Consider the following 22,939-nt stretch of genomic DNA (forward strand, 5'->3'; position numbering starts at 1 on the left):
AGAAATTATTTTATGTTAATTTTAGTAATTATTTTTCCCTATAATTTAATTTGGGAACTTTTCTATAGGCAGACAATTATTGTCCAATGGATATATTTTTGAAGGCTACCAGCACAATTATCCAGCACAATGTATTTTTTTGTATCTTTAAAACTAATTCAAAAGCTACTGATCCTAGTCCACACGTGGACTCCTGTTTGTTACAAATATTATATCTGTCCCCAATATACTTTGATGTTCATCTCCATAACAACCTTGTGGTGTAGGCTGGGAGTTCCATTGACCAGGGAGAGGATTGTAAACCTGGTTCCCTCCAATTACAGGCAGGCATTTCTCTAACCATCTTTGGCTTTGAAGCTAAAAGCATGCATGTTGCATCATTTTATCTCTGCTGCATTTAACTCTTTAATTGTGGTTTCAAGGTCTAGCCACCATATTTAGTGAGATGCTGTAATTTATGTAAATTTCCAATTTAGGATTTTATTTAAAGTCATGATGGCCCTTTCAGATTAAAAAATAATAACAAAGCAAGCCTGGAATTCCCCTATTCAATAGTGTAGGAAGTTAGCACCCACCCATCTCCTAGAAGAATGAAATAGCCTGGGAAATATTGAAAAGGCAGAATATTATATTTCCCTGGATCAGAAATGGAGAAACATGTTTTTAGGCAGGAGACTCACTCTTAATAGCCCCCACCTTTCTCAATAGGCTATTTGGGGCCCTGAGCTAGTTTACTCTACATAGCAAAGGTAGGATTAGCCTTCTACAGAAACTCACCACATGGCATCTGGGAACTCAACCAAACTTGGACTCAAAACACAGCTTAGAGAGTTGCCCCTGCATGGCCCCTTGGGAGTCTGACAATCAATCAAAATACATTTCTTACACATGAACAGGAAACAGAGAGGTGGGGCCAAACAGAGAGTATAAATCCAGGAACTTTCAGCATCTCGCTCTCTTTTCTTCTTTACCCAACATCTAGAAGCATGTGACCCCTCCCCTTTTCTGTTCAGGAACTCAAGCCTTGTGATCCTGTCCACCATTAAACCATCTTTCCAAGCAGCCTCCATGTTTCCAGTGTCTTTTCCCCCCACTTGGAGCTGAACCCAGAAGGACATTTCTTCCAACAATAGCTAGTCAGAATGTCAAAGTTTCTCCCATTTCATCCATCTTTGGTTCTGAACTTTTGAAGTGGAGGTCAAAAGGCATGAAATACCATCAGGTCCAAAGTGATTTATTGTCTTGAGTTTGCAAACCAGGGCTGTGTTTGCTAACAAGGAGTTGGCTAATTTGAAGCCAAATAAACTATCATCACGTTGTAGCCCATGTGCTTAGTTCAATGTCTCATGTGAACATTTACTCCCGATTCAGTCAATAACCCTCTGTGGATAACCAGGTTAATACCCTGCCAATAGAAAGACCCTGCACCATCACCTTGAACAGAAACAAATTGCTTACTCCTGGACCAGATTCTCGCAGATTCTTGCAGTTAGAAATAAGGAAGCTGCAGCAGGGGGAAAAGAGCAGCAGGAGCACATTTGGAGAAAGGCAGCTGATCTGTAGAGGAGGCGAGGAGTTGGAAGTGGGAGCAGGTGGAAGTTGTTTACAGTAGCTGCTCTGCTGTTAAGGATGGCCCAACAGACTGAAAAAAGCCTCTGGCTGCAGGAGGAAGGAGATCCAGAGGCTTTCTCAGGCAGTACCTTTCAGGTTTGTAACCATAGTACAGCCAGGCAACCAGAGAATGCAGACTTCACTTGGGGAATAATCCTCAAAAAACCCAGGGTGTGTTTGTGTGTGTGTGTGTGTGGGGCTTTTGCCTCTGGTAGGGCTTATCAAGTATCTGAGGTGTCTTTTGCAAGAATAAATATATTCTTGCATTGCTGGAGGAGGTAAAGATCCTACACTTAACATTCACACATGCTTTGGTAATTGTAATCCTGTTGAGATTGGTAGAGTGGTTGTGTGTGTGTGTGTGCTTTGAGATGTTATGTTGAGTCAGCTGTTCAGCCTATTTATAATTTGGGGGATTGTGAGAGATTAAACTCAGTAGGCAGTTAATTTATAACCTTGCGTGATGAACACGGTGTGCCCATATTCTATGTATGGTCCAAAAGCACAGGCATGCCCCGCTGATAGTTGTTTGCAGGAGGAACATAAGTCCCTGCTTGTGCGAACAGGCAGATCACATCATTTTATGGATAGCAATGATCTTTGAGATTCTCTCAATCAAATTTCACGTGAAGTGTTAATACCACTTTATAATGCCTTGGTAAGGCCACACTTGGAATACTGCATTCAGTTCTGGTTGCCACGATGTAAAAAAGATCTGGAGACTCTAGAAAGAGTGCAGAGAAGAGCAACAAAGATGATGAGGGGACTGGAGACTAAAACATATGAGGAACGGTTGCAGGAACTGGGTATGTCTAGTTTAATAGAAAAAAGGACTAGGGGAGACATGATAGCAATGTTCCAATATCTCAGGGGTTGCCACAAAGAAGAGGGAGTCAAACTATTATCCAAGGCACCTGAGGGTAGAACAAGAAGCAATGAGTGGAAACTAATCAAGGAGAGAAGCAACTTAGAACTGAGGAGAAATTTCCTGACAGTGAAAACAATTAATCAGTGGAACAGCTTGCCTCCAGAGGTTCTGAATGCCCCAACACTGGAAGTCTTTAAGAAGATGTTGGATAGCCACCTGTCTGAAACGGTATAGGGTTTCCTGCCTAGGCAGGGGGTTGGACTAGAAGACCTCCAAAGTCCCTTCCAACTCTACTGTTGTATTATTATTGTATTATTGTAAATTTTGTTATCTGTTTATTGAAGTACCTTGGTCAAATTAGTTGGTCACGATTAAAAATTCACACCTTGGTTTAGATTTGGGAGAGAATGATGCCACCTCTATCATTCCAAGCTAATCAACTTTTCACTTTGACTAGCTGATGTTGCAATGAGTACAGGTAATCCTTTTTTCAGCGATTACTCGTTCAGCAACCAGTCAAAATTACAACAGCGCTGAACTCCGCAACTTCCTTGCTGTGGCCATCGCAGTGTTCCTGCAGTCACATGATTGGGATTCAAGAACTTGGCTACTGGCTCACAATTATGACGGTCGCCAAGACTCCCATGGCTTCTGACAAGCAGTTAATGGGAGACACAGCAGAAGGTTGCAAGTGGCAATCAAGTGAACAGGGAAGGGGTGACCGAATGAGCTTTGCCTAACAACTACAACTGGAACGGTTGCAACTGCTGTCACAAGTCAGTGTAGTTGTGTGATGTTGCACTTTAACTATATGCATCTACTATAATTGATCTGTTTGATACTAGATTGCCACAGAAAAGCAAAGTACTAAAACATGGAATTTGCTCAATTGACTTAAGTTTAAGATCAAATTTTAAGATCAAGTGCTAATGTGATCCTTAACTTTCTCCATAATTTCAATGGAAGACATTTATTCTTCTCCATACTCCTCATTGTGTGATACGCAAAAGAGTGTATTGCAAAATACAATGGAGTTGGGCTACTAATAAATTCAAATAAATACAATAAAGATTCCCTAAGACAGCAATTGCAGCTCCAGATGAATTCAAGTTCCAGCTCTCTGAGTGACCAGCCAAAGAGCATGCAGTAAATTCTTATTCACGGCAGGTAATATGTTCCATAAAGTTGCTGTAAATACTAAATTAGCAAATACTGAACCCTTGCCCCTAGAGAGAATTCGGGTTAGGTTCTTTTGTGGTCATAGCATTTTTATCAATTCATCAATCAAGCAATCAATTACCTTATTTCTGTGTGGAGTCTAGTCAACTGTCTTTCTATGCAATGAAATTGCTATAGTAAAAGTAGTTTCCTGCAACCACTGCCCCCATTTTCTAAATGTAAGTAGTTGAATAACAAATGATTTTTTCAGTACATACAAATAATTGTTTAGAATGTCCCTAACTTCCAGAGTTTAAATATCACTCAACTCAAAAAGAAAAAGGATGCAGAGGCTAAGATGCTGAGATTGTCGATCAGACAGGTCGGCAGGTCGGTGGTTCAAATCCCTAGCGCCTTGTAACGGAGTGAGCTCCCATTACTTGTCCCAGCATCTGCCAACCTAGCAGTTGAAAAGCATGTAAAATGCAAGAAGAAAAATAGGGACCACCTTTTGTGGGAAGGTAACAGTGTTGTGGGTGCCTTCAGTGTTTAATCATGCCGGCCACATGACCAATGAGATCTCTCCAGACAGCGCTGGCTCTTCAGCTACAAAACAGATGAGCACCGCCCCCTTGAGTCCCCTCGAACATTTACCTTTACCTTAGCGTTGCATATTGTGTGAACCAAGCCTGTGTAGACACTTTGAAGTGCAACGTACTAACTTGGAAAGTTGGCTAAGCTGAGCAAGGTATGGTTAACTATGGATGTATTGTGTGACTATTGACACTGGTGACACTGGGAAAAACTTGTTTTTTCTTCTATTCTGTGTCCCCAATCCGATCTACCCTCTCTTATTCCCATGTCTACTTTTAATTTGAAAAGTGCTGGCCACATCCTGCTTATCAGACTTCTGTAGCCGGCTAACATGTTATATAAAACAGGATTACTATGTAAATTTGACAAATTTATTCAAGGCTGTTAGATTATTGTTCCCAATACTGTGTCAATTGCAGATACTTTGGTTTGTTTTTCTTTTTAGGCAAAAAGAACATTCATGAGTGGCAACAAAAGGCAAGAGATTGTTAACAGCACTCAAGAATATGTTGTTAACTACAAATAGATTTTCACTAGAAAGCTATTTCCTTGTTCACCATGCATAATCCTACCCAGCAGTATAGTTTAGTGAAAAGCCAAGGGCAGATTGCTGTAACCTTTTAAAGAGATTCAAGGTGGATTAGTAAACTTTTGTTTATTTAAATAGATAATGTTGGTTTGCTTTAGGCTTCCAAGAAGATTTGAGATATGATTCTAATTAAAATTACCATTTTTTCCCTTCCTAAATGGCACTTTTACATTTTTGGTTTCTGCTTTGGGGTTTGTGTGTGTTTGTTTAATTTTGCTTGTTTGTTTACTGTAGGGATTCATATTTTCATACTTAGCTTATGACCTTGAACTGGTGATCAGAGAAGCAGATTTAACCCAAAGGTACCTGGTAACTAGTATTAATTCATGAAGTTAGCATGATCATCCTATGGTTACGACCATGAGACTGGTATAAAGGGATAAATATAAGATGGGGGATAAGAGATTGATCTGGTGAGTGGAATTAGTTCCCATCTGAAGGCTTATTTAAACTACAAAGTTAGATTATAATCATGTCTTCAGGCCAAGACAACCATGGTTTGTTGTAAAGTTCCAAGTTTATCAGGAAAACGAAAGAATAATTATTCCATTAGTACAGGATTCCAAATTGATGATATCACTGTATGTTTCAACCCCCATAATTCCCAGACAACAGGGGCATTTTGGCTGTGGGTGATTGGAATTGCATTCCTACACATCTCAGAGGCACCGGTTAGGAAACATTACTCTAGTGAAGTGTTTCTCAACTTTAGCAACTTGAAGATGTGTGAACTTCAGCTCCAAAAATTCTTCAGCCAGATTTGTGGACTTTAACTTCCAGAATTCACCAGCCAGCCAGGGGAATTCAGGAGTTGAAGTCCACATATATTTTCCTAAAGTTCCCAAGGTTGAGAAACCATGCTGTAGTGTATACAGGTAGTCCTTGACATCAACATTTCATTTAGTGATTGTTCAAAGTTACAATGGCAACTGTGACGGTTTTTCACAGCTACAACTTTTGTCCATACGTATGACTGTTGCTGGGTCCCAAGATCATGTGACCACATTTCGAGACCTTCTGACAAGCAAAGTCAATGCGGGAAGCCAGATTCACTTAACAACCAGGTTACTAACTTGTCAACTGCAGTGGTTAAGAAGGTCATGAAATGGGGCAAAACTCACTTAACAAATGTCTCACTTAAGAACCAATGTTGGGCTCAATGGTGGTCGTAAATCGAGGACTACCTGTAGATGCTTAGTTTATAGATTAAGTGAGGTATGTTGGCACTTTATTTGTATCCGTATTCTTTCACCCCAAGTGCTCATAAATTACTACTGTGAAGAGAAAAAGATTTATCCTGTTTCTCCTTCTGTGAGTATCCTTTTCATGTGCTACTGGTGGGCAGTGGTGGACAGGTAGGATATAACTCTCACAATGCAGAGAACAGCAGAGAATGGGGATTGCAAAATGATTGTTGGCTTTGATTGAAATGCAAAGTGGTTGGGTTGGGGGGTGGGTGGGGAAGGAAAACTGTTCACTCTGCCTTCTCCGAGCCTGGCTGCTTTAGGGTAAACCCCTCATCTGAAAGAGGCCTTTGTGCCCAGCCCCCTGGCCCTCTTGTATTGCATGCCAGCAGGTAGCAATTGTTAAGATCAACAGAGCAGGGTCAGAGTGGAAGGAGGCAAAAATGACTTCTGTTGTCCTACAGAACAAGAATCTTCAGAGGTCTTGTCTATGGCAACTGGGCAGAAAACTAGGGCTGGCTTTCCCAGCTTCAAAAGGAAGCTTTTCTGCTCATTGTTAGCTCCTTTTGGAAGAGTTAAGATGCCTGTATCAGTAGAGGAGGAAGAGGAATGCAGAATAAGAAAAGGAAATAGGCTTATCTAGTCCTATTTGCTATCCTTCCTGCCACAGCTTTGATCTCCTTGAGTTTCATGACATCCTTCTAGGATTCCTAGGTTAAGACTTCTAGTCCCCTTTTTGGTACTCGTAATCTCTGCATAGGTGAACATATAATTATGACCTCATACAAATTCAGGATCATGGTTAAATGCTGGACAAGCCAAGCATCTACATCTGAACGGCTGTAGAAATTGCTTTAATAGTTCTATCAGAAGGTAAAATCCAGGTTTCCTACTAATGACAATAATCAGTCTATTCTTCAAAACCTCCAGTGACTGAGTACCCACAGTTCCATCAGGCAGGCTGTTTCATTGATTAATTGTTCTAACTGTCAGAAAATGTCTCATCCTGGGTTGGATCCCTTTTTAACAACTTCTACCCATTGCATCTTGTCCTGCCCTCTGGTGTTTGGAAAATAAGTCAGCCCTACTCACAGGGCCGGATTTAGATGAAAAGAGGCCCTAGGCTATTCCACTTATGGGGCCCTTTCACCTCCCATTTTTAAGTTTGTAAATTACATGAGAGATAATAAAATACATCATTACTGTGATATATATCAATATATTAAATGAAACATGTTGTAATTGGTACTAACCTTTATAAAAAATGTGGCACGGATAAATAAAAGGGCCCTCTTGATCTTGAGGCCCTAGGCTGAAGCCTAGTTAGCCTATAGGAAAATCCGGCCCTGCCTACTCACCTCTGTCTGTACTGGAAGACAGTTATTGTGTCCACCCTAATCCTTCTCTTCAATAGACTAGACATACCTAGCTCCCTCAAACGTCCAATATACAATTATACATTATACAATACAGACGTTGAGACCTTGTAAAAAGTTCAGAGAAGAGCAACTAAGATGATCGAAGGCCTGGAGACTAAAACATATGAAGAAATGGCTGCAGGAACTGGGTTTGGCTAGTCTAAAGAAAAGAATGAGGGGGTGACATGATAACAATATTCCAGTATTTGAGGGACTGCCACAAATAAGAGGGCGTCAAATTATTTTACAAAGTACCAGAAGGCAAGATAAGAAACAATGGTTGGGAACTAACCAAAGAGAGAAGCAACCTGGAATGAAGGAGAAACTTCCTAACAGTGAGGACAATTGGAATAGCTTGCCTTCAGAAATCATGGTCACTCCATCATTGGAGGTTTTAAAGAAGAAACTAGACAGCCACTTGTCTGAAATTGTATAGGTTCTTCTGCTTGAGCAGGAGGCTGGACTAGAAGACCTCCAATGTCCTATTCTATTCTATTCTACTTTACTCTACTCTACTCTACTCTACTCTACTCTCTTCCCTTCCCTTCCCATTCCCATTCCCATTCTATTCCATGGCCTTGATCATCTTCTCTGCACACTTTCAAGGGTCTCGGCATCATGGTGACCAGAGCTGTACACAGTATTTCAGGTGTGGATTCACTAGTGCAGTATAAAGTAGCATTATCACTTCTCGTGATCTTGATGGTATCCCTTTATTGCTGCAACCTAGAAATGCATGGGCTTTTTTTGGCTGCTGTAGCGCATTGCTGTCTCATGCTTAAGTAGTGATCCAGTAGGACACGTAGCTCTCTCACACACAATTAATTACTACTACTGTTGAGTCTGGTACTGATTACTCTGTACTGTACATTTGTTTCTTCCAGCCTAAGTACAGGATCTTCCTTTCCTTACCACTGAACTACATCTTGTTAGATAGGGCCTAATGCTCAAGTCTTATCAAGATCCTTTTGAATCTTGAGTCTACCTTCCAAAATTTTAGCCCTCCCCCACCCCAACTTGGTGTCATCTGCAAATTTGTTGAGTTCCCCTTAGAACTATCTTTTTTCTTCTACTAGTTTTTTTTAATTTTTTTTAATTTTTAAACATAAAAGACAACATAAAAAATTCTCATCCATTACATAGCATGTCTTTTGGTTACAAGCTTTTGTGCATATTTTCAATTACGTATACAGTCACAAATTTTCCATCTAATATAACTAGGTACCTCACTTTCATTTTACATCATATATTCAATTACAGTTAATATTTCTTTCCTTTCAGCGACCCTAATTCCCTTGCATTCTTGATTGACTATTTAAGAACAATATACCTTTATGAAATCACTTATCTCATTCTGATTATTTTTACAGTATAAAAGAATTTACCAACTGTTTGTTTATACATCACTACTTTCAATTATGCATAATCCCGCTAATCATCCATCAAGTATGCTTATGTTCATTGTTGTCTTTGTACATCATACATTCAAACAAAAATATTATTCCTTCATTTTTAAACAAAGTATCCTAAATACTCACTTCATAGATATACCAATCTTTCATTACTTCCTTATTAAACTATTTATCAACAGCGATACCTTTATAATATACATCACTACTTAGAGTTATGCATAATATCACCAATCATCTATTAAATGTACATAGATTCATTATTATCCTTATCCTTCATTTTAAAACAAAATATTCTAAACTATTCAATTCATATGTATGTCAGTCTTTCATTGTATTGTTATTAATTTAATAAAGAGATTGCTCTGTAGTTCTTGGTTTGTGTTAAATCAGTCTCCTCTTTGGGTAGCAATGCAATGTATGCTTCTGATGCTTAAATCTTTGTGATACTAATTAGACTAATTGGACTAAAATACAAAAGAAAAAACCTAGAACATGAGTAGAAAGATAACACCTGTTGGTACTACAACAACAACCCCTGCCTCCTCACCTGCAGGAGGACAAAGATCAATACAGTCGATGCTTCAACAAGAAAAAGAGAAGGGAGTAACCTTAGAGGCAATTATGCAAGCGATACAGAAATTACAAACAGGAGATGATTGCAAGAATGAAAAGTTAGATACCATTGTAAAGAACACTGAGAGTATAGAAAAAAAATTGAGACAATAGAGCAACAAACTGAAAGCATAGAACAAAAAATAGCTAAAACAGAAGGAAAAATAGAAGATATGCAACATTGGATGATGAAATACGAGGACAGAATCCAAAAAATTGAAGAAAAAGTTCAACAAGAAGAGATGGTTGAGGAGTTTGACAGCAAATGGACAGCATGTGGAAAGGGAGAGTAGTGGATCATTAGGATGGAAAATGGATAGGTCTGAATTATTCTTAAAATTTCAAAACATAGAAGAAGAAAGAGGAGAGAACCTAGTACAAATAATATCTGAAATTTTGATAAATGTATTTGAGATATCCCAAGAGAAGATAATGGATAGCATAGATGAAGTGTTCTGAGTATATACAAGATATGCAATGAGAAATGCCCTTCCAAGGGAAGTCCATGTAAGATTTACTAAGAAAGCAACTAAATTACAAATATTACAGAAAACGAGAGATAGAAAATTAGAATATAAAGGCAAAGAGATTGTAGTTCTGAAACAAATTTCAAGAAAAGTGAGAGAGAAGAAAGAGAATATCAATTTTTGACCAAGGTTCTGATTTTAAAAGGTGTTAATTATAGATGGCTCATACCGGAAGGTCTATTATTTGTATGGCAAGGACAAAGATACAGAATAGACACAATCAATAAGGCAGAAGCTTTCTATGCAGAACACTTTAGAGAAATGGCTGAGAAAACTGGAAAAGAAGAACTATTGGTACAACTACTGGAGGCACCCATAATTGAGATTGAAAAAATAGAAGGTGCTGTAGGCGGAATTGATAAAGAAGAAGGCACGGTGGGTGGCGTAAATCTCAGAGAACAATGAGAACCCAGATCAACTCGAGCTATAAATCCTGTATATAAAGTATAAACATGGAGGAAAAAAATGGTGACAATCAATATAAACGGACTTAATTCAGCAATTAAAAGAAGGAAAATATTTCACAAATTAGAAAAGCTAAAATTTGACATAATTTGCCTACAAGAAATGCATATTCAAAAGAGATATGAATACCTACTAGCACAATCAAAGCTTGGAAAAATGTTTACTACACTGGCGAACTGTAAGAAAAGAGGAGTGATCTTCTACATTAAAGATAATATTCCAGCGAAACTAATTTATACAGATGAAGAGGGAAGAATTTTGATGGTGGAAATTATGGATAATATTAAAAAAATACTCTTAATTGCAATTTATGCTCCTAATGCAAAACAAGATGAATTTTACAAAAAAACTCCACAAAAAATTTCTGATTTGCACTATGTTGATATGTGTATGATGGGAGACTTAAATGGCATTGTAAACCAGAACATGGACTGCAAAACACACAAAACAACAAAGTTAAAGAGAAATTTGCTTCCGAAATCCTTTTTCAGGATGATAGATGAAACAAATTTAAAAGATATTTGGAGAGAAAGAAATCCTACAAAAGAACAATATACTTTTTATTCAAATAGACATTCATCATTTTCCAGAATCGCTATGATATGGGCCTCAACGGAACTGACCTGTAAGGTACAAGAAATTGAGATTGAAACAAGCACCTGGGTGGATCATAATCCAATTACAATCAAATGGAAGGGCCAAAGGACAAGATCTAGATGGACATTAAATAATATCGAGAAAAAGACTTTGTACAGAAAATGGAAAAAGAACTGGCCTTTTTTGTTAAATAAAATAGAAAAGAAGATACATCAATGCAGAATCTTTGGGATACAATGAAGGCTGTTGTTAGAGGTCTGATAATAGATTATACATAAGGAAGAGAAATTTAAAGAAAAGACCACACAAAGCTCTAGAGAACGATTATAAAATAATTGAAAAAAAGCTACAGAAACCTCCACAAAAAAAAGATGTTAAAATAAAAATGGATACAATTAAACATAAAATAGATCTACTGGAAAAGGAAGAACTGGCACAAAAAATTAGAGGCACCAAACAGAACTACTTTGAAAATGCTTCTACTAGTTTTTTTGTGTCTGAGATGATTGGGCAATAATTGTATAGGCATCACAGCTCCCTGTTTCTGATGCCTATGTTCGCTCTGCTAATGTAAGAAATGTGATTGTCCTCTACTCTACTCAACTTACTATTTCGCCCGTTAAGGGCTTACATCAGCCTTTCCTACTTTCTTAAAAATAATAAATCAATAAGTTAAAGGTTCCCCTTGCACATATGTGCTAGTCATTCCCAACTCATCTCCGTTTCAAAGCCGAAGAGCCAGCGCTGTCCAAAGATGTCTCCATGTGGCTGGCATGACTAAATGCTGAAGGTGCATGGAGCACTGTTACCTTTCTACTAAAGGTGGTTTCTATTTTTCTATTTGCATTTTTTACCTGCTTTTGAATTGCTAGGTTGGCAGAAGCTGGGACAAGTCACGGGAGCTCACTCCGTTACGTGACGCTAGGGATTTGAACTGCTGAACTGCGGACCTTTCTGATCGACAAGTTCAGCTGAGCCACTGCGTCCGCAGTAATATGCATCTGAATATAGGTAGTCCTTAACTTGCAACATTAATTTAGTGACCATTTGAAGTTACAACAGCACTGAAAAAAGCGATTTATGTCCATTTTTCATTCTTACGACCAATACAGCATCCCCATGGTCACGTGATTTACATTCGGATGCTTGACAACTGCTTCATGTGACAGTTGTGATGTCCTGGGGTCATGTGATCACCTTTTGCAACCTTCCGACAAGCAAAGTTAATGGGGAAGCCAGATTCAATTAACAACCGTGTTACTAACTTAACAACTGCAATGATTCACTTAACAAACGCGGGGGGAAAAAGTTGTAAAATGGGACAAAACTCACTTCACGAATTTCTGACTTAGCAACAGAAAGTTTGGGCTCTATTGTGGTTGTAAGTCGAGGACTATCTGTAAGCAGCCTATTCAACACAGTCCATTCAAAAAGTTCTTTTTACTTCCACTATCCTTTATAAAACTGAACTGTTAGATGTCCATTGCATCAAGACTCCTTGTTCTGAATTGGGTCCAAGGCCCTAAAGCACTAATGCTAACGTAGCTGAGAGGCAGAGAGGTGGTGATCTCTAAATTCTTATGTGGTCCAGTTCCGTGCATGCATACTTCTCATCGTGAGTAATACTAATTTTTGCTTAAGTGAGCATGACAATTGTACTTTTTTCTGTAATTCATTACCATTCTCAAGGCTTCCTCCTTTATTTAAAGAGGGATGAGGAATTCTATGGTCTGCCTGAAACAATAAAGGCATTGCAACCTCTAGTAGATCTACTTCATTCTATGTTGGAGGATTAGTTTCCACACACAGCCAGGCTACCTATATGTTATTGAGAAACTCTGGCTTTTTGCTTGGGAAAGAGCTTTTGCCAAGCCCAAGGAAGGAAAAATCATCAGTAAGTAAACTGGGTGTGTATGTGTCTCAGAGATGGATTGCTACCAGTTTGCACCGGTTCAGGCGAACCGGTAGTGGAATTTAGGCCTAGATCGCAGAACCGGCAGCAACCCAGGTTTACCATGCACCCGAACTGGTTTCCTCAGTTGCCGGGGAATGTTTTTTAGCAATTTTTTAGGAATTTACAATCTAATGCACATGCGTGAGTAGTGCATGTGCAAAGCGCACATGAAGCGAACCAGCAGCAATACCAGCAGCAAGCCATCCCTAGGGTGTCCCCCAAGTGAGCTTTTAAGGACCCTTTGTGAGGGTAAACTCAGTGGTGAAATTCATTTTTTTTTTTACTACCAGTTCTGTGGGCGTGGTTTGGTGGCTGCGGCAGGGGAAGGATACTGCAAAATCCCCATTCCTTCCCCACTCGGGGGCCAGCCAGAGGTGGTATTTGCCAGTTCTCCGAACTACTCAAAATTTCCTCTACCGGTTCTCCAGAACCTGCTGAATTTCACCCCTGGTCAAACTATTATTGTGCAAATTATTATTGTGGGCTGGAAAATCTCTTGGAGAACTTCTCGAACCCTTAAATTAAGATTTGAATCTCTAAAACGTAAGCTCCTTTGGTGTCAAGCCGAGAACATGTTTTTGAAAACAGGTCTCTCGGACTTTTCCAGTTGTTTCCTATACTTAAGAAAATTTAGATTTTAAAAAAAAATTGTTTGCATTTGTGTCCATGTTTTTTAGGTTGTGCCCCCGTAGCAATGAAAGTTGTGCAGAGTTTCGGAGGTTGGCTGATCCTTTTTTTCAGTTGTGTTTCCTTTTGTGTAACCCTCCAATTGCCTAATCGGGAGAAGCTACTTGAGATGGAGAAAGCCCGGCGTACAGGTGGAGACCTTATCCTACGACCAGAGGAAGAAGCTTTCAAAAGCAAGCTCATGAAACTGAAAGAAGCAGAAATGAAGAAAGCTATGGAAACTGGGTTATTTCCACCGGCTATGCATTTCTTCAAGGCTAAAGATTTAATTGAACAAAGTGCCGTGTTTGACATCTTGAAAAAAATGCCCAAAGGTAAATCATTCCTGATTTCATCAGCATCTGCATGAATTTCATGCTAAGTAGGCAGATAATTTGGTTGGTTATATTGTTGAGCATGGACTAAAATAAACTACGAAGTAAAGGAATGGCGACTGTTATAAATGATCTGCTTCTTTCCAACTATAAAGCTTTTGTTTTTTTAAAAAAAGTCTTAAAATTAGTTGCAGACAGTTTTTTAAATTTACAATTATAGGTAAAATTATTTTCCCAGCTTGTTTGAGTATTCCAGTTAAGGTACAAACCACGGACTCAAATGCTGACTGTTTTCTTTCAATATTTACATGATGTTAGTTTATTACGCAAAACAAAAAATAAATAACTAATCTACTTCTATGTGCCTAACCTCCAGCCCAATGGAGTGATCTACTATTACAGCATCTCAATAGATGCTATCCGTCCCCTTTTGCCAATTCCCAAAGCATTCAATTCCATTGAAAAATTTTACCCTGAAAAAATATCCTGGCTTGAGTTACCAGAACTTGTGATAGTTTATGGTAGTTTGCTAATTTTAAATAAATACAATCTTTGTTTGCTAAAGATGGACAATGGTGCAATCTAAGCATTGTAGCCTTTGCACAGTGTTATTGGCTAGGGTTTGTGTTTGCCATTTCAATCTAAACTTGTACAGAGCCAATTTATCTTTAAACAGTATTCCTCTTCCTAGCTTTCTAGTGTTTGAGACAATTCAGCTACCTTGTTTTCCCGAAAATAAGACAGGGTCTTATTTTCTTTTGACTCTCGAAATAAGCGCTCGGCCTTGTTTTCAGGAAGGTCTTTTTATTTTTGAGGTTCAGGAGGCGGCGAGCATGGTCACCTCATGGCTGCTGCTGTGTTGCAATATTTTCGGGGAGAGCTTATTTTCAGGGGAGGGCTTATTTTCAGGGAAACAGGGTAGTGACTTATAGGCTTCCTCACCCACACCGGTCAGATCACTATATTGCACTAGGTACAGATAGCTTCTTTGTCTTGACAAAGCAATCCAATCCATGGTCTTGTTTTCCTTTGTCCACTTCCTTCTTCCTTGCCAACAGGTGGCCTTTTACATGTTCACAACTATGCTATGGTGAGTCCTGAGTGGCTGGTATATAATGCAAGCTACCTGCCTGACTGTTACGTCTCCTTCTGCCGTGAGTCGACTATTCAATTCAAGTTTTCAAAGCCTTCTCGTCCCAAAAAAGTGCCTTCTTGCTCCAAGTGGATTTTGCTCAAGACCTACCGCAAGAGTCTGAAGGATCTGTGTGCATTTGATAAGAGGTGGGTGAAAATATTTCTGATTGGTTACAAGCATATTTACACTATTATGTGGCTTCTTCATTCCCCAGGTTAGGCCTCTTCCAGATGTGCTGGGACTGCAATTCACTGAATGTGCAGCTAGTGCTCCCAGCAGGCACCTGTACGTCCATACCGGGGCGTACCGGTCGTATCCCACCACTGGTTTTGACTCACTATAATGGTTTAGATGTATTAGTTCTTTATTTTTTCAATATAAGGAGTATTGTTCATAAAAGAGCTTCATTCAGGGCATGGAAGTAGATCTGTTTCAAAATTCAACCAGCATTCAGACTATACCAATAGAGGAATCAAGGTCAAAGCTGCTGGGACAGATATGTTGTTTTAATTGCAGATACTAGGAAACCTAATAATGAAGAAGCAACCAAGCCTTTCATAATGTCTTATGTTTATTTACTATGTGAAAGTGGATTCTTGGCTGTCTGTTTCTCAGCCTTGGATGTGGAGGGCATCTGCACCACATTTTGAAGACTATCCTACCATGCCAGCTTCAACCCTCACTCTAAGCCCTACCTGGTTATTGAATATTTTGGATTCAGCATTGCTGTAGTCAGATTTCATTCCCAGTTCCCTGGCCAGATTGCATCATCTTATTTTAAGAATGATTCATAAAAACTAAAAGATTGATGGAACTGTGTATGTTTTAAACATGGAGAAAGTTGATAATTTTATTTCTGGCTATGATGGAGATCAAAGCTAATTTTGTACCCATCCCATGTGCAAACACAAAATGATACATTAAGTCACAGAATGGGAGATTTTACTTAGAAGCAATATGTACAGTTAATATGTAGTAAGCATGGGTAGGCTCAGGAGTTATTGCTTGATGGGTTAAGGGGCAAAAAAAAATATAAGTAGAAAGTGATTCAAGGACCTGCTGCAAATGAAAGTCTTCCACGTTTTTGCCTATTGAATCTCAGTTACTTGATTTATATACAAGGTGGACAACACATGTCTTCCAGAAGACGTGTGACCCTTGAGTTTCCTTATTGAACCTTCTATAATTTACAGAGATTGGACCATTGCATTTGATGGCAAACTGCTAATTCGCAAATATACATTTTCCCTCTCTTCTCAAAAGGATTTAATTAATGTATTTAAGCCTTTAATAAAGGTAAAGGTTCCCCTGCACATGCATGCTAGTCATTCCTGACTCTAGGGGGCGGTGCCCATTTCCGTTTCTAAGCCGAAGAGCCAGTACTGTCTGAAGACGTCTCTATGGTCATATGGCCGGCATGACTAAACACCAAAGGCACACAGAATGCTGTTAGCTTCCCACCAAAGGTGGTTCCTATCTTTCTACTTGCATTTTTACATGCTTTTGAACTGCTAGGTTGGCAGAAGCTGGGACAAGTAACGGGAGCTCACTCCATTACGCGGAGCTAGGGATTTGAACTGCCGACCTTCTGATCGACAAACTCAGCATCTTATCCATTGAGCCACCACGTCCCACCATTTAAGCCTTTAATTAAGCCTAATTAAAAATTAAACCTAAAAAGAGAGACAGACCACTGTTACATCAAATATACAACATGCATTTTGCATGAAAGTCGGAACTGAGAAAATGTGTGTTACCCTGCCCCCCCTCCCCAGAATCTGCTGACTATGGCAATATTTCACATTAGTTAAAATCAAGCAAGAATACCCAATTTATTCAGTCCTGTGAAAGTCACTTTACATTCATACATACATAACCATCGTGCAGTTCCCTTGTTTGGATAAGCAATTTAATCCAAAATACAGGGAAGGAATAATAAATAGCAAGCAAAGGGAAAGAACGGCATGAAATAAGGAAAAGGAAAAGTGGTACACTTAAATCCAATATATAGGAAAATGAATTCCCCCTCTCCAGATTTTCTTATCTGTATAACTCATCTCATCCTTGATTTCATGCTGTACCTCGAAACATTGCCTTTTATTTTTTAAGATTCTTTTGTTGTGAAGATCTCGCCAACTCCATCCAGCCCTGATTCTGTTTCTTCTTCCTCTCGACCCATACATTCTTCCTTCATGTGTTTGTTTTGCAATTCAGTTCTCATTCATTCTTACCGTGCGGCCAAGCCATATCAACACACTCCTTTCACACGGATTTGTGTTCAGTCTACATTCATTCTTCACCCATTCATTCTTGACCCTATCTCTTTTTGTTGTATCCCAAAGCCTTCTTAAGTGCTCCATTCCTGCTGCATTCAACTTTTAGGCTTCTCCTGGTATTCCCAGCTCTCCTGCTCTGTTATCCAGCCAGTTTTGCTTCTACTGACAAACAGGAATTCCTCACAGCAAGGCTGTATATCATCTATTCACTTTCTGCCAGCATTTGACACTCTTTAAATTTCTCCATCCATTTTCCTACACATAGTAAACATTCCGTGGAGGAATTACAAACCCATCACGTTTGTTTGGTTCATTTCACCAAACAAATGACACTTTCTCTTTTCTGAAGAGAGAAGGAGAACAAGGACATCTTGCTTTTGCAAGGACAAAATTTTGCTGAGATTAAAATGTGAATGGCAATACAGATAGTCCTCAACCTATGGCCACAGTTGAGCCCAAAAGTTCATGTTAAGTGAAACAGTTGTTAAGTGAATTTTGCCAATGCTATGACCTTTCTTGTAAAGAAAGTTGTTACGTGTATCACTGCCGTGGTTGAGTTAGTAACATGGTTGTTAAGTGAATCTGGCTTTCCCTTTGTCAGAAGTTTGCAAAAGGAGATCACATGACCCTGGGACATTGCAACAGTCATAAATATGTGTCAGTTGCCTAGCATCTGAATTTTGATGAAGAGACCATGGGAATACTGCATTCAGTTCTGGTCGCCACGATGTAGAAAAGATGTGGAGACTCTAGAAAGAGTGCAGAGAAGAGCAATAAAAATGATTAGGGGACTGGAGACTAAAACATATGAAGAACGGTTGCAGGAACAGGGTATGTCTAGTTTAATAGAAAGAAGGACTAGGAGAGACATGATAGCAATGTTCCAATATCTCAGGGGCTGCCCCAAAGAAAAGGGAGTCAAACTGTTCTCCAAGGCACCTGAGGGTAGAACAAGAAGCAATGGGTGGAAACTAATCAAGGAGAGAAGCAACTTAGAACTGAGGAGAAATTTCCTGACAGTGAGAACAATGAATCAGTGGAACAGAAGTTGCCTCCAGAAGTTGTGAATGCTCCAACACTGGAAGTCTTTAAGAAGATTTGGATAGCTATTTGTCTGAAATGGTATAGGGCAGTGATGGCGAACCTATGGCACGCGTGCCACAGGTGGCACACGGAGCCATTTGTCAGGGCACGCGAGGTGCTGCCCTGTCAGCTGAGTTCACCGTTTTTAAAAGCCATTTTTCGCCCTCCAGAGGCTTTATAGGAGCCTGAGGAGGGTGAAAAGAGCCTCCCCCGCCCCCCCCCCCCGGAGGCCCTCCGGAGGCTTCAGGGACCGTCTGGTTTGCTCGGAGGGTCGTTTTAAGCGTTCCGAAGACGTCAGGGAAGCCTCCGGACAGTCCCTGAAGCCTTCGGAACGCTTAAAACGACCCTCCGAGCAAACCGGAAGTGACTTCTGCTTTGCTCGGAGGGTCGTTTTAAGCGTTCCGAAGGCTTCAGGGAAGCCTCCGGACGATACCTGAAGCCTCCAGAGGGCCTCCAGGGGGGAGGGGGGAGGCTCTTTTCGCCCTCCCCAGGCTCCTATAAAGCCTCTGGAACCTGGGGAGGGCGAAAAAAGCATGTAAAAATGGGGGGGGTGCCTGTTGTGCGTGCATGCACACTGGGGGGGTCGCGCATTGCATTATGGGCGTGGCACGCCTGTACATGACCCCCCCTGCGCTCCCCCCACTTGTGGCACGCGAGCCAAAAAAGGTTCGCCATCGCTGGTATAGGGTTTCCTGCCTAGGCAGGGGGTTGGACTAGAAGACCTCCGAGTTCCCTTCCAACTCTACTATTGTATTGTATTGCTGCAACAGTTGCAAGTGTGAAAAATGGTCATAAGTTATTTTTTTCCAGTGCTATTGTAACTTTGAATTGTAGGAAGTTAGCACCCACCCCTCTCCTAGAAGAATGAAATATCCTGGGAAATATTGAAAAGGCAGAATATTACATTTCCCTGGATCAGAAATGGAGAAACGTGTTTTTAGGCAGGAAACAGACTCACTCTTAATAGCCCCCACCTTTGTCAATGGGCCATTAAAATGCCTGAGCCAGTCTATTCTAAGTAATGAAGATCTCCCCTCCTTCAGCTCCAGGGCGATGGGATTAAGGCATGATAATATTAGCCATCTCACCACAGGGCACCTGGGAAGAAGCAATGCTCAACCAAACCTGGACTCAAAGCACAGCCTAAAGAGTTGCCCCTGCATGGATCCATGCAACCAATCAGAATACATTTTTTACACAGGAACAGGAAACAGAGTGGGGCCAAATAGAGAGTATAAAAAACTCAGGAACTCTCAGCAAGCTTCTTCTTTTTCGTTTTCTTCTTCACCCAACATCTCGAAGCATGCGATCACCTTTTCCCCCAGGACCTCAAACCATGTGGTCCTGTCCACCATTAAAACCGTCTTTCCAAGCAGCCTCCATGTTTCCAGTGTCTTTCCCCCCGCTTGGAACTGAACCCAGAAGGACATTTCTTCCAAAAGAACAATCACTAAATGAACTGTACTACCTGTACTGTCACACAGAATACATATCGGTCTTTAAAATGCAATTCTATGCTATTTGAGTAGGATATAATATGACTTATTTTGAATAAATATTATCATGTTGCCCAAAATTGTGTTCATTAAAAAAAACCCTACAGTTTAAGATTTTCTCTCCGATTTTATTACATTTTATTTTTGCCAAATCTTTGTGACAGCTCCCTGCTGAGCTGAAGGAGCTCTGTCTTTTAAAACGATCCTTCTTGGCTGCTCCTTGTATCTTCAGATAACTTTGTAAAAGATGCATCTCTGCCCTTCATTCATTCCTGGTTTCTAGGGTGATGTTTGCTATGTCCACTACATAAGCAGTTCTTCTCAGAATAGAGCTGAAATGGCAGTTACTACCACATATAAACGAGTAGAAAATGCTGCTGTGCGTGCTATGGTTCATTTCCTTTCTATTATGTTGCATTGTTTATGGAGTAGTTTCTTGCATTGCCCAATCTTTTGTCTGCTAATGTAACGAAAGACCCCCATTGTTATGCACAAGAGGGCAGAGTTAAGGTTGCTGTGGAAACCTTAACTTTGAATTCCTTGACTGGTGGACACTTTAAAAAAGAAAGAAAGAGAAAGAAAATACCCTGAGCAAATTAGGGCTATTGGGTTTTTAGCTTCCTTCCCCACACTTTTAATCTAGTCCTCCCATCCCGCTTCATAAGGGAATGAAACATGACTTGCAGTTGAAAGCATAGGAAGGACTTCTTGCGCAGGGAAACAGCAGCTGATCCTTTAAATGTGTGGCAAAGAGAATTCATTTTGTGCTCTCCCATCCTATCTGTTTGACCAGGGATGGGTTGCTCCCAGCATTACTGCCAGTTCGGTGTGCGCCTGTGCGCATTTCAGTGGCAGCTTCCGGATCCCATTGCAACTGGTAGGATGCAACGGGGCCCGGCATCCACCACATGAATGTGTGCAGCGCGGGCATGCATACTTACTGTCTGCGATGCTCCTCGACGCTCCAGTTGCTCGGCGGAGCGTCGCGAATGCGCAGTATGCGCCGTACACGTGCACGGAAGCCCCGAAGAGCTCAAATATAGGTAAGGATGGCGGGTTGGCCCTCCGGAACACCGTACCGGAATGGTACCCACTGTTCCCAGCAGGCACCGGTATGCCCATACCGGGTGTACCGATTGTAACCCACCACTGGCGCATTTGCACAAAAATAGGTCTGCACATGCACAAAACGTTAAAAAAGGGGAAAAAATAAATTTCTGCAATTACAATTGTTCTGCGTATGCGCAGAACCGAAAAACAAGATGACAGCCCCGTAGGAGAACCAGTTTGGGGGCGTGGCAGGCCAAATTACTACTGGTTCAGCCGACCCGGGCCGAATCGGTAGAAACCCACCTCTGGACCAGACCCATTGCTACCCAGTTGATGATAATTGACAGCACTATTTCTTGTAAGTTGTAGGAGCACAAATATTATTATGATTATTTATTTATTTATTTATTTATTTATTTATTTATTTATTTATTTATTTATTTATTTATTTATTTATTTATTTATTTATTTATTTATTTCTTTCTTTCTTAGATTTTTAGACCGCCCCTCTCCCAGAAAGGGACTCGGGGCGGTGTACAGTCAATACAAATAAAATCGGTCATAATAATAAAATACATTTAAGATACATTTGGAGGGGGAGAAAGGCTGTACTAAGAAATAAATATATTCTAATCCTAAAAACATCACAATTAAAACCCCAAACCCAATTAAAATAAAATAAATCCCCGGGAGGTAAAACTAAGAAAGTGCCAGGCCAGCTGATTGAAATAGGTGAGTCTTTAACTTTTGCCGGAAGGAACGGAGGTCGGTGGTAGTTCGAATGTCTGGGGGGAGGTCATTCCAGAGGGTTGGGCCCATCACAGAGAAGGATCTACTCCTAGGCGTCGCCCGCTGGCATTGCCTAGCAGACGGCACCAGGAGGAGCCCCTCCCTGTGTGAGCGGATAGGTCGCAGGGACGTGTGTGGTAGGATGCGATCCTGCAGATAACTAGGTCCTATGCCATGGAGCGCTTTAAAGATGGTGATCAATACCTTGAAACGCACCCGAAAGGCCACAGGTAGCCAGTGCAGCTCGCGCAGGAGAGGTGTTACGTGGGAGTAACGTGTACTTCCCATAATAACCCGCGCGGCTGCGTTCTGAACTAGCTGCAGTCTCCGGATGCGTCCCAAGGGAAGCCCCATGTAGAGGGCATTGCAGTAGTCCAGGCGAGACGTCACCAGCGCATGAGTGACCGTGCGCAGGGCACTCCGGTCCAGTAGGGGGCGCAATTGGCGCACCAGGCGGACCTGGTGGAACGCCCCCCTTGCCACGGCTGCCACATTAATAATAATGACAGGCATGATGGGGGAAATTCAATCTAGGTGTTGTTTGCTTGTGAAAAATGTGTATTTTTCCACTGATCAGGCTCTGATTAAGAAAGGCACCAACCATTAACTACTTATAGGACCTGGTCACAGTTGTCATAGTGAAGGAATGTGATCTGGGCCCTGGGTGAAACCCTGGTTTATTGTGAAGGGCTTGGATGGAGCCACAGCATGAGACAAACTTGATTTGCATATTTCTCCTTCATATAATGAGCATATTTGCATCTTATTCACTTGGGGGTGTGATAATGAGTCAAAAGACACTAGACGGACATGTCTTATGATGTAATAAACTGGACTTACCCAGTCCAAAGGAAATGCAAGAGTACTGATGAAAACTGAACACTGAAATTATATCAAAACATTTTAGAGGCCTTAGAACAGTGATAGGTAACCTTTTTGTTGTTGGTTGCCAAAAATGCAAGGGCACACATGGGTGCCGGCCCCCGTAATGCAAAGTGTGCTCCCACATGTGCACGCGCGCACAACCGCCCCCCCCCCCACCTGCACCGCACTACTTGCCTCCAAGCTGAGATTCGTATTTTCTCTGGGGAGCCGGGGGAGGCTGTTTTCGCCCTCCCCA

General features: G+C 40.7%; 1 protein-coding gene and 1 long non-coding RNA gene across 3 annotated transcripts in view; both read left to right on the forward strand.

The window, feature by feature from the left end:
- Window positions 1-1,666: 1,666 nt before the first annotated feature.
- Window positions 1,667-22,939, forward strand: part of ADA2 (adenosine deaminase 2) — a 40,224-nt gene continuing 18,951 nt past the window's right edge. Inside the window, exons 1-3 of one of the 2 annotated variants that reach the window (XM_081957257.1) lie at window positions 1,667-1,796; window positions 13,682-13,990; window positions 15,049-15,271. In XM_081957257.1, coding sequence (XP_081813383.1) covers window positions 13,684-13,990; window positions 15,049-15,271 — 530 coding nt within the window. In that variant the 5' untranslated portion in view covers window positions 1,667-1,796; window positions 13,682-13,683. Of the gene's footprint in view, window positions 1,797-13,674; window positions 13,991-15,048; window positions 15,272-22,939 lie in introns of those variants that run through there. The other variant, XM_081957256.1, reaches the window with a different exon arrangement.
- Window positions 9,030-22,939, forward strand: part of LOC309394300 — a 205,996-nt gene continuing 192,086 nt past the window's right edge. The window contains exon 1 of the long non-coding RNA XR_014175718.1: window positions 9,030-9,151. This is a non-coding gene — a long non-coding RNA (uncharacterized lncRNA). The remainder of the gene's footprint in view (window positions 9,152-22,939) is intronic.

Source organism: Natrix helvetica (assembly GCF_964273705.1).
Source record: "Natrix helvetica genome assembly, chromosome: 6".
Taxonomy (NCBI): Eukaryota; Metazoa; Chordata; class Lepidosauria; order Squamata; family Natricidae; genus Natrix; species Natrix helvetica.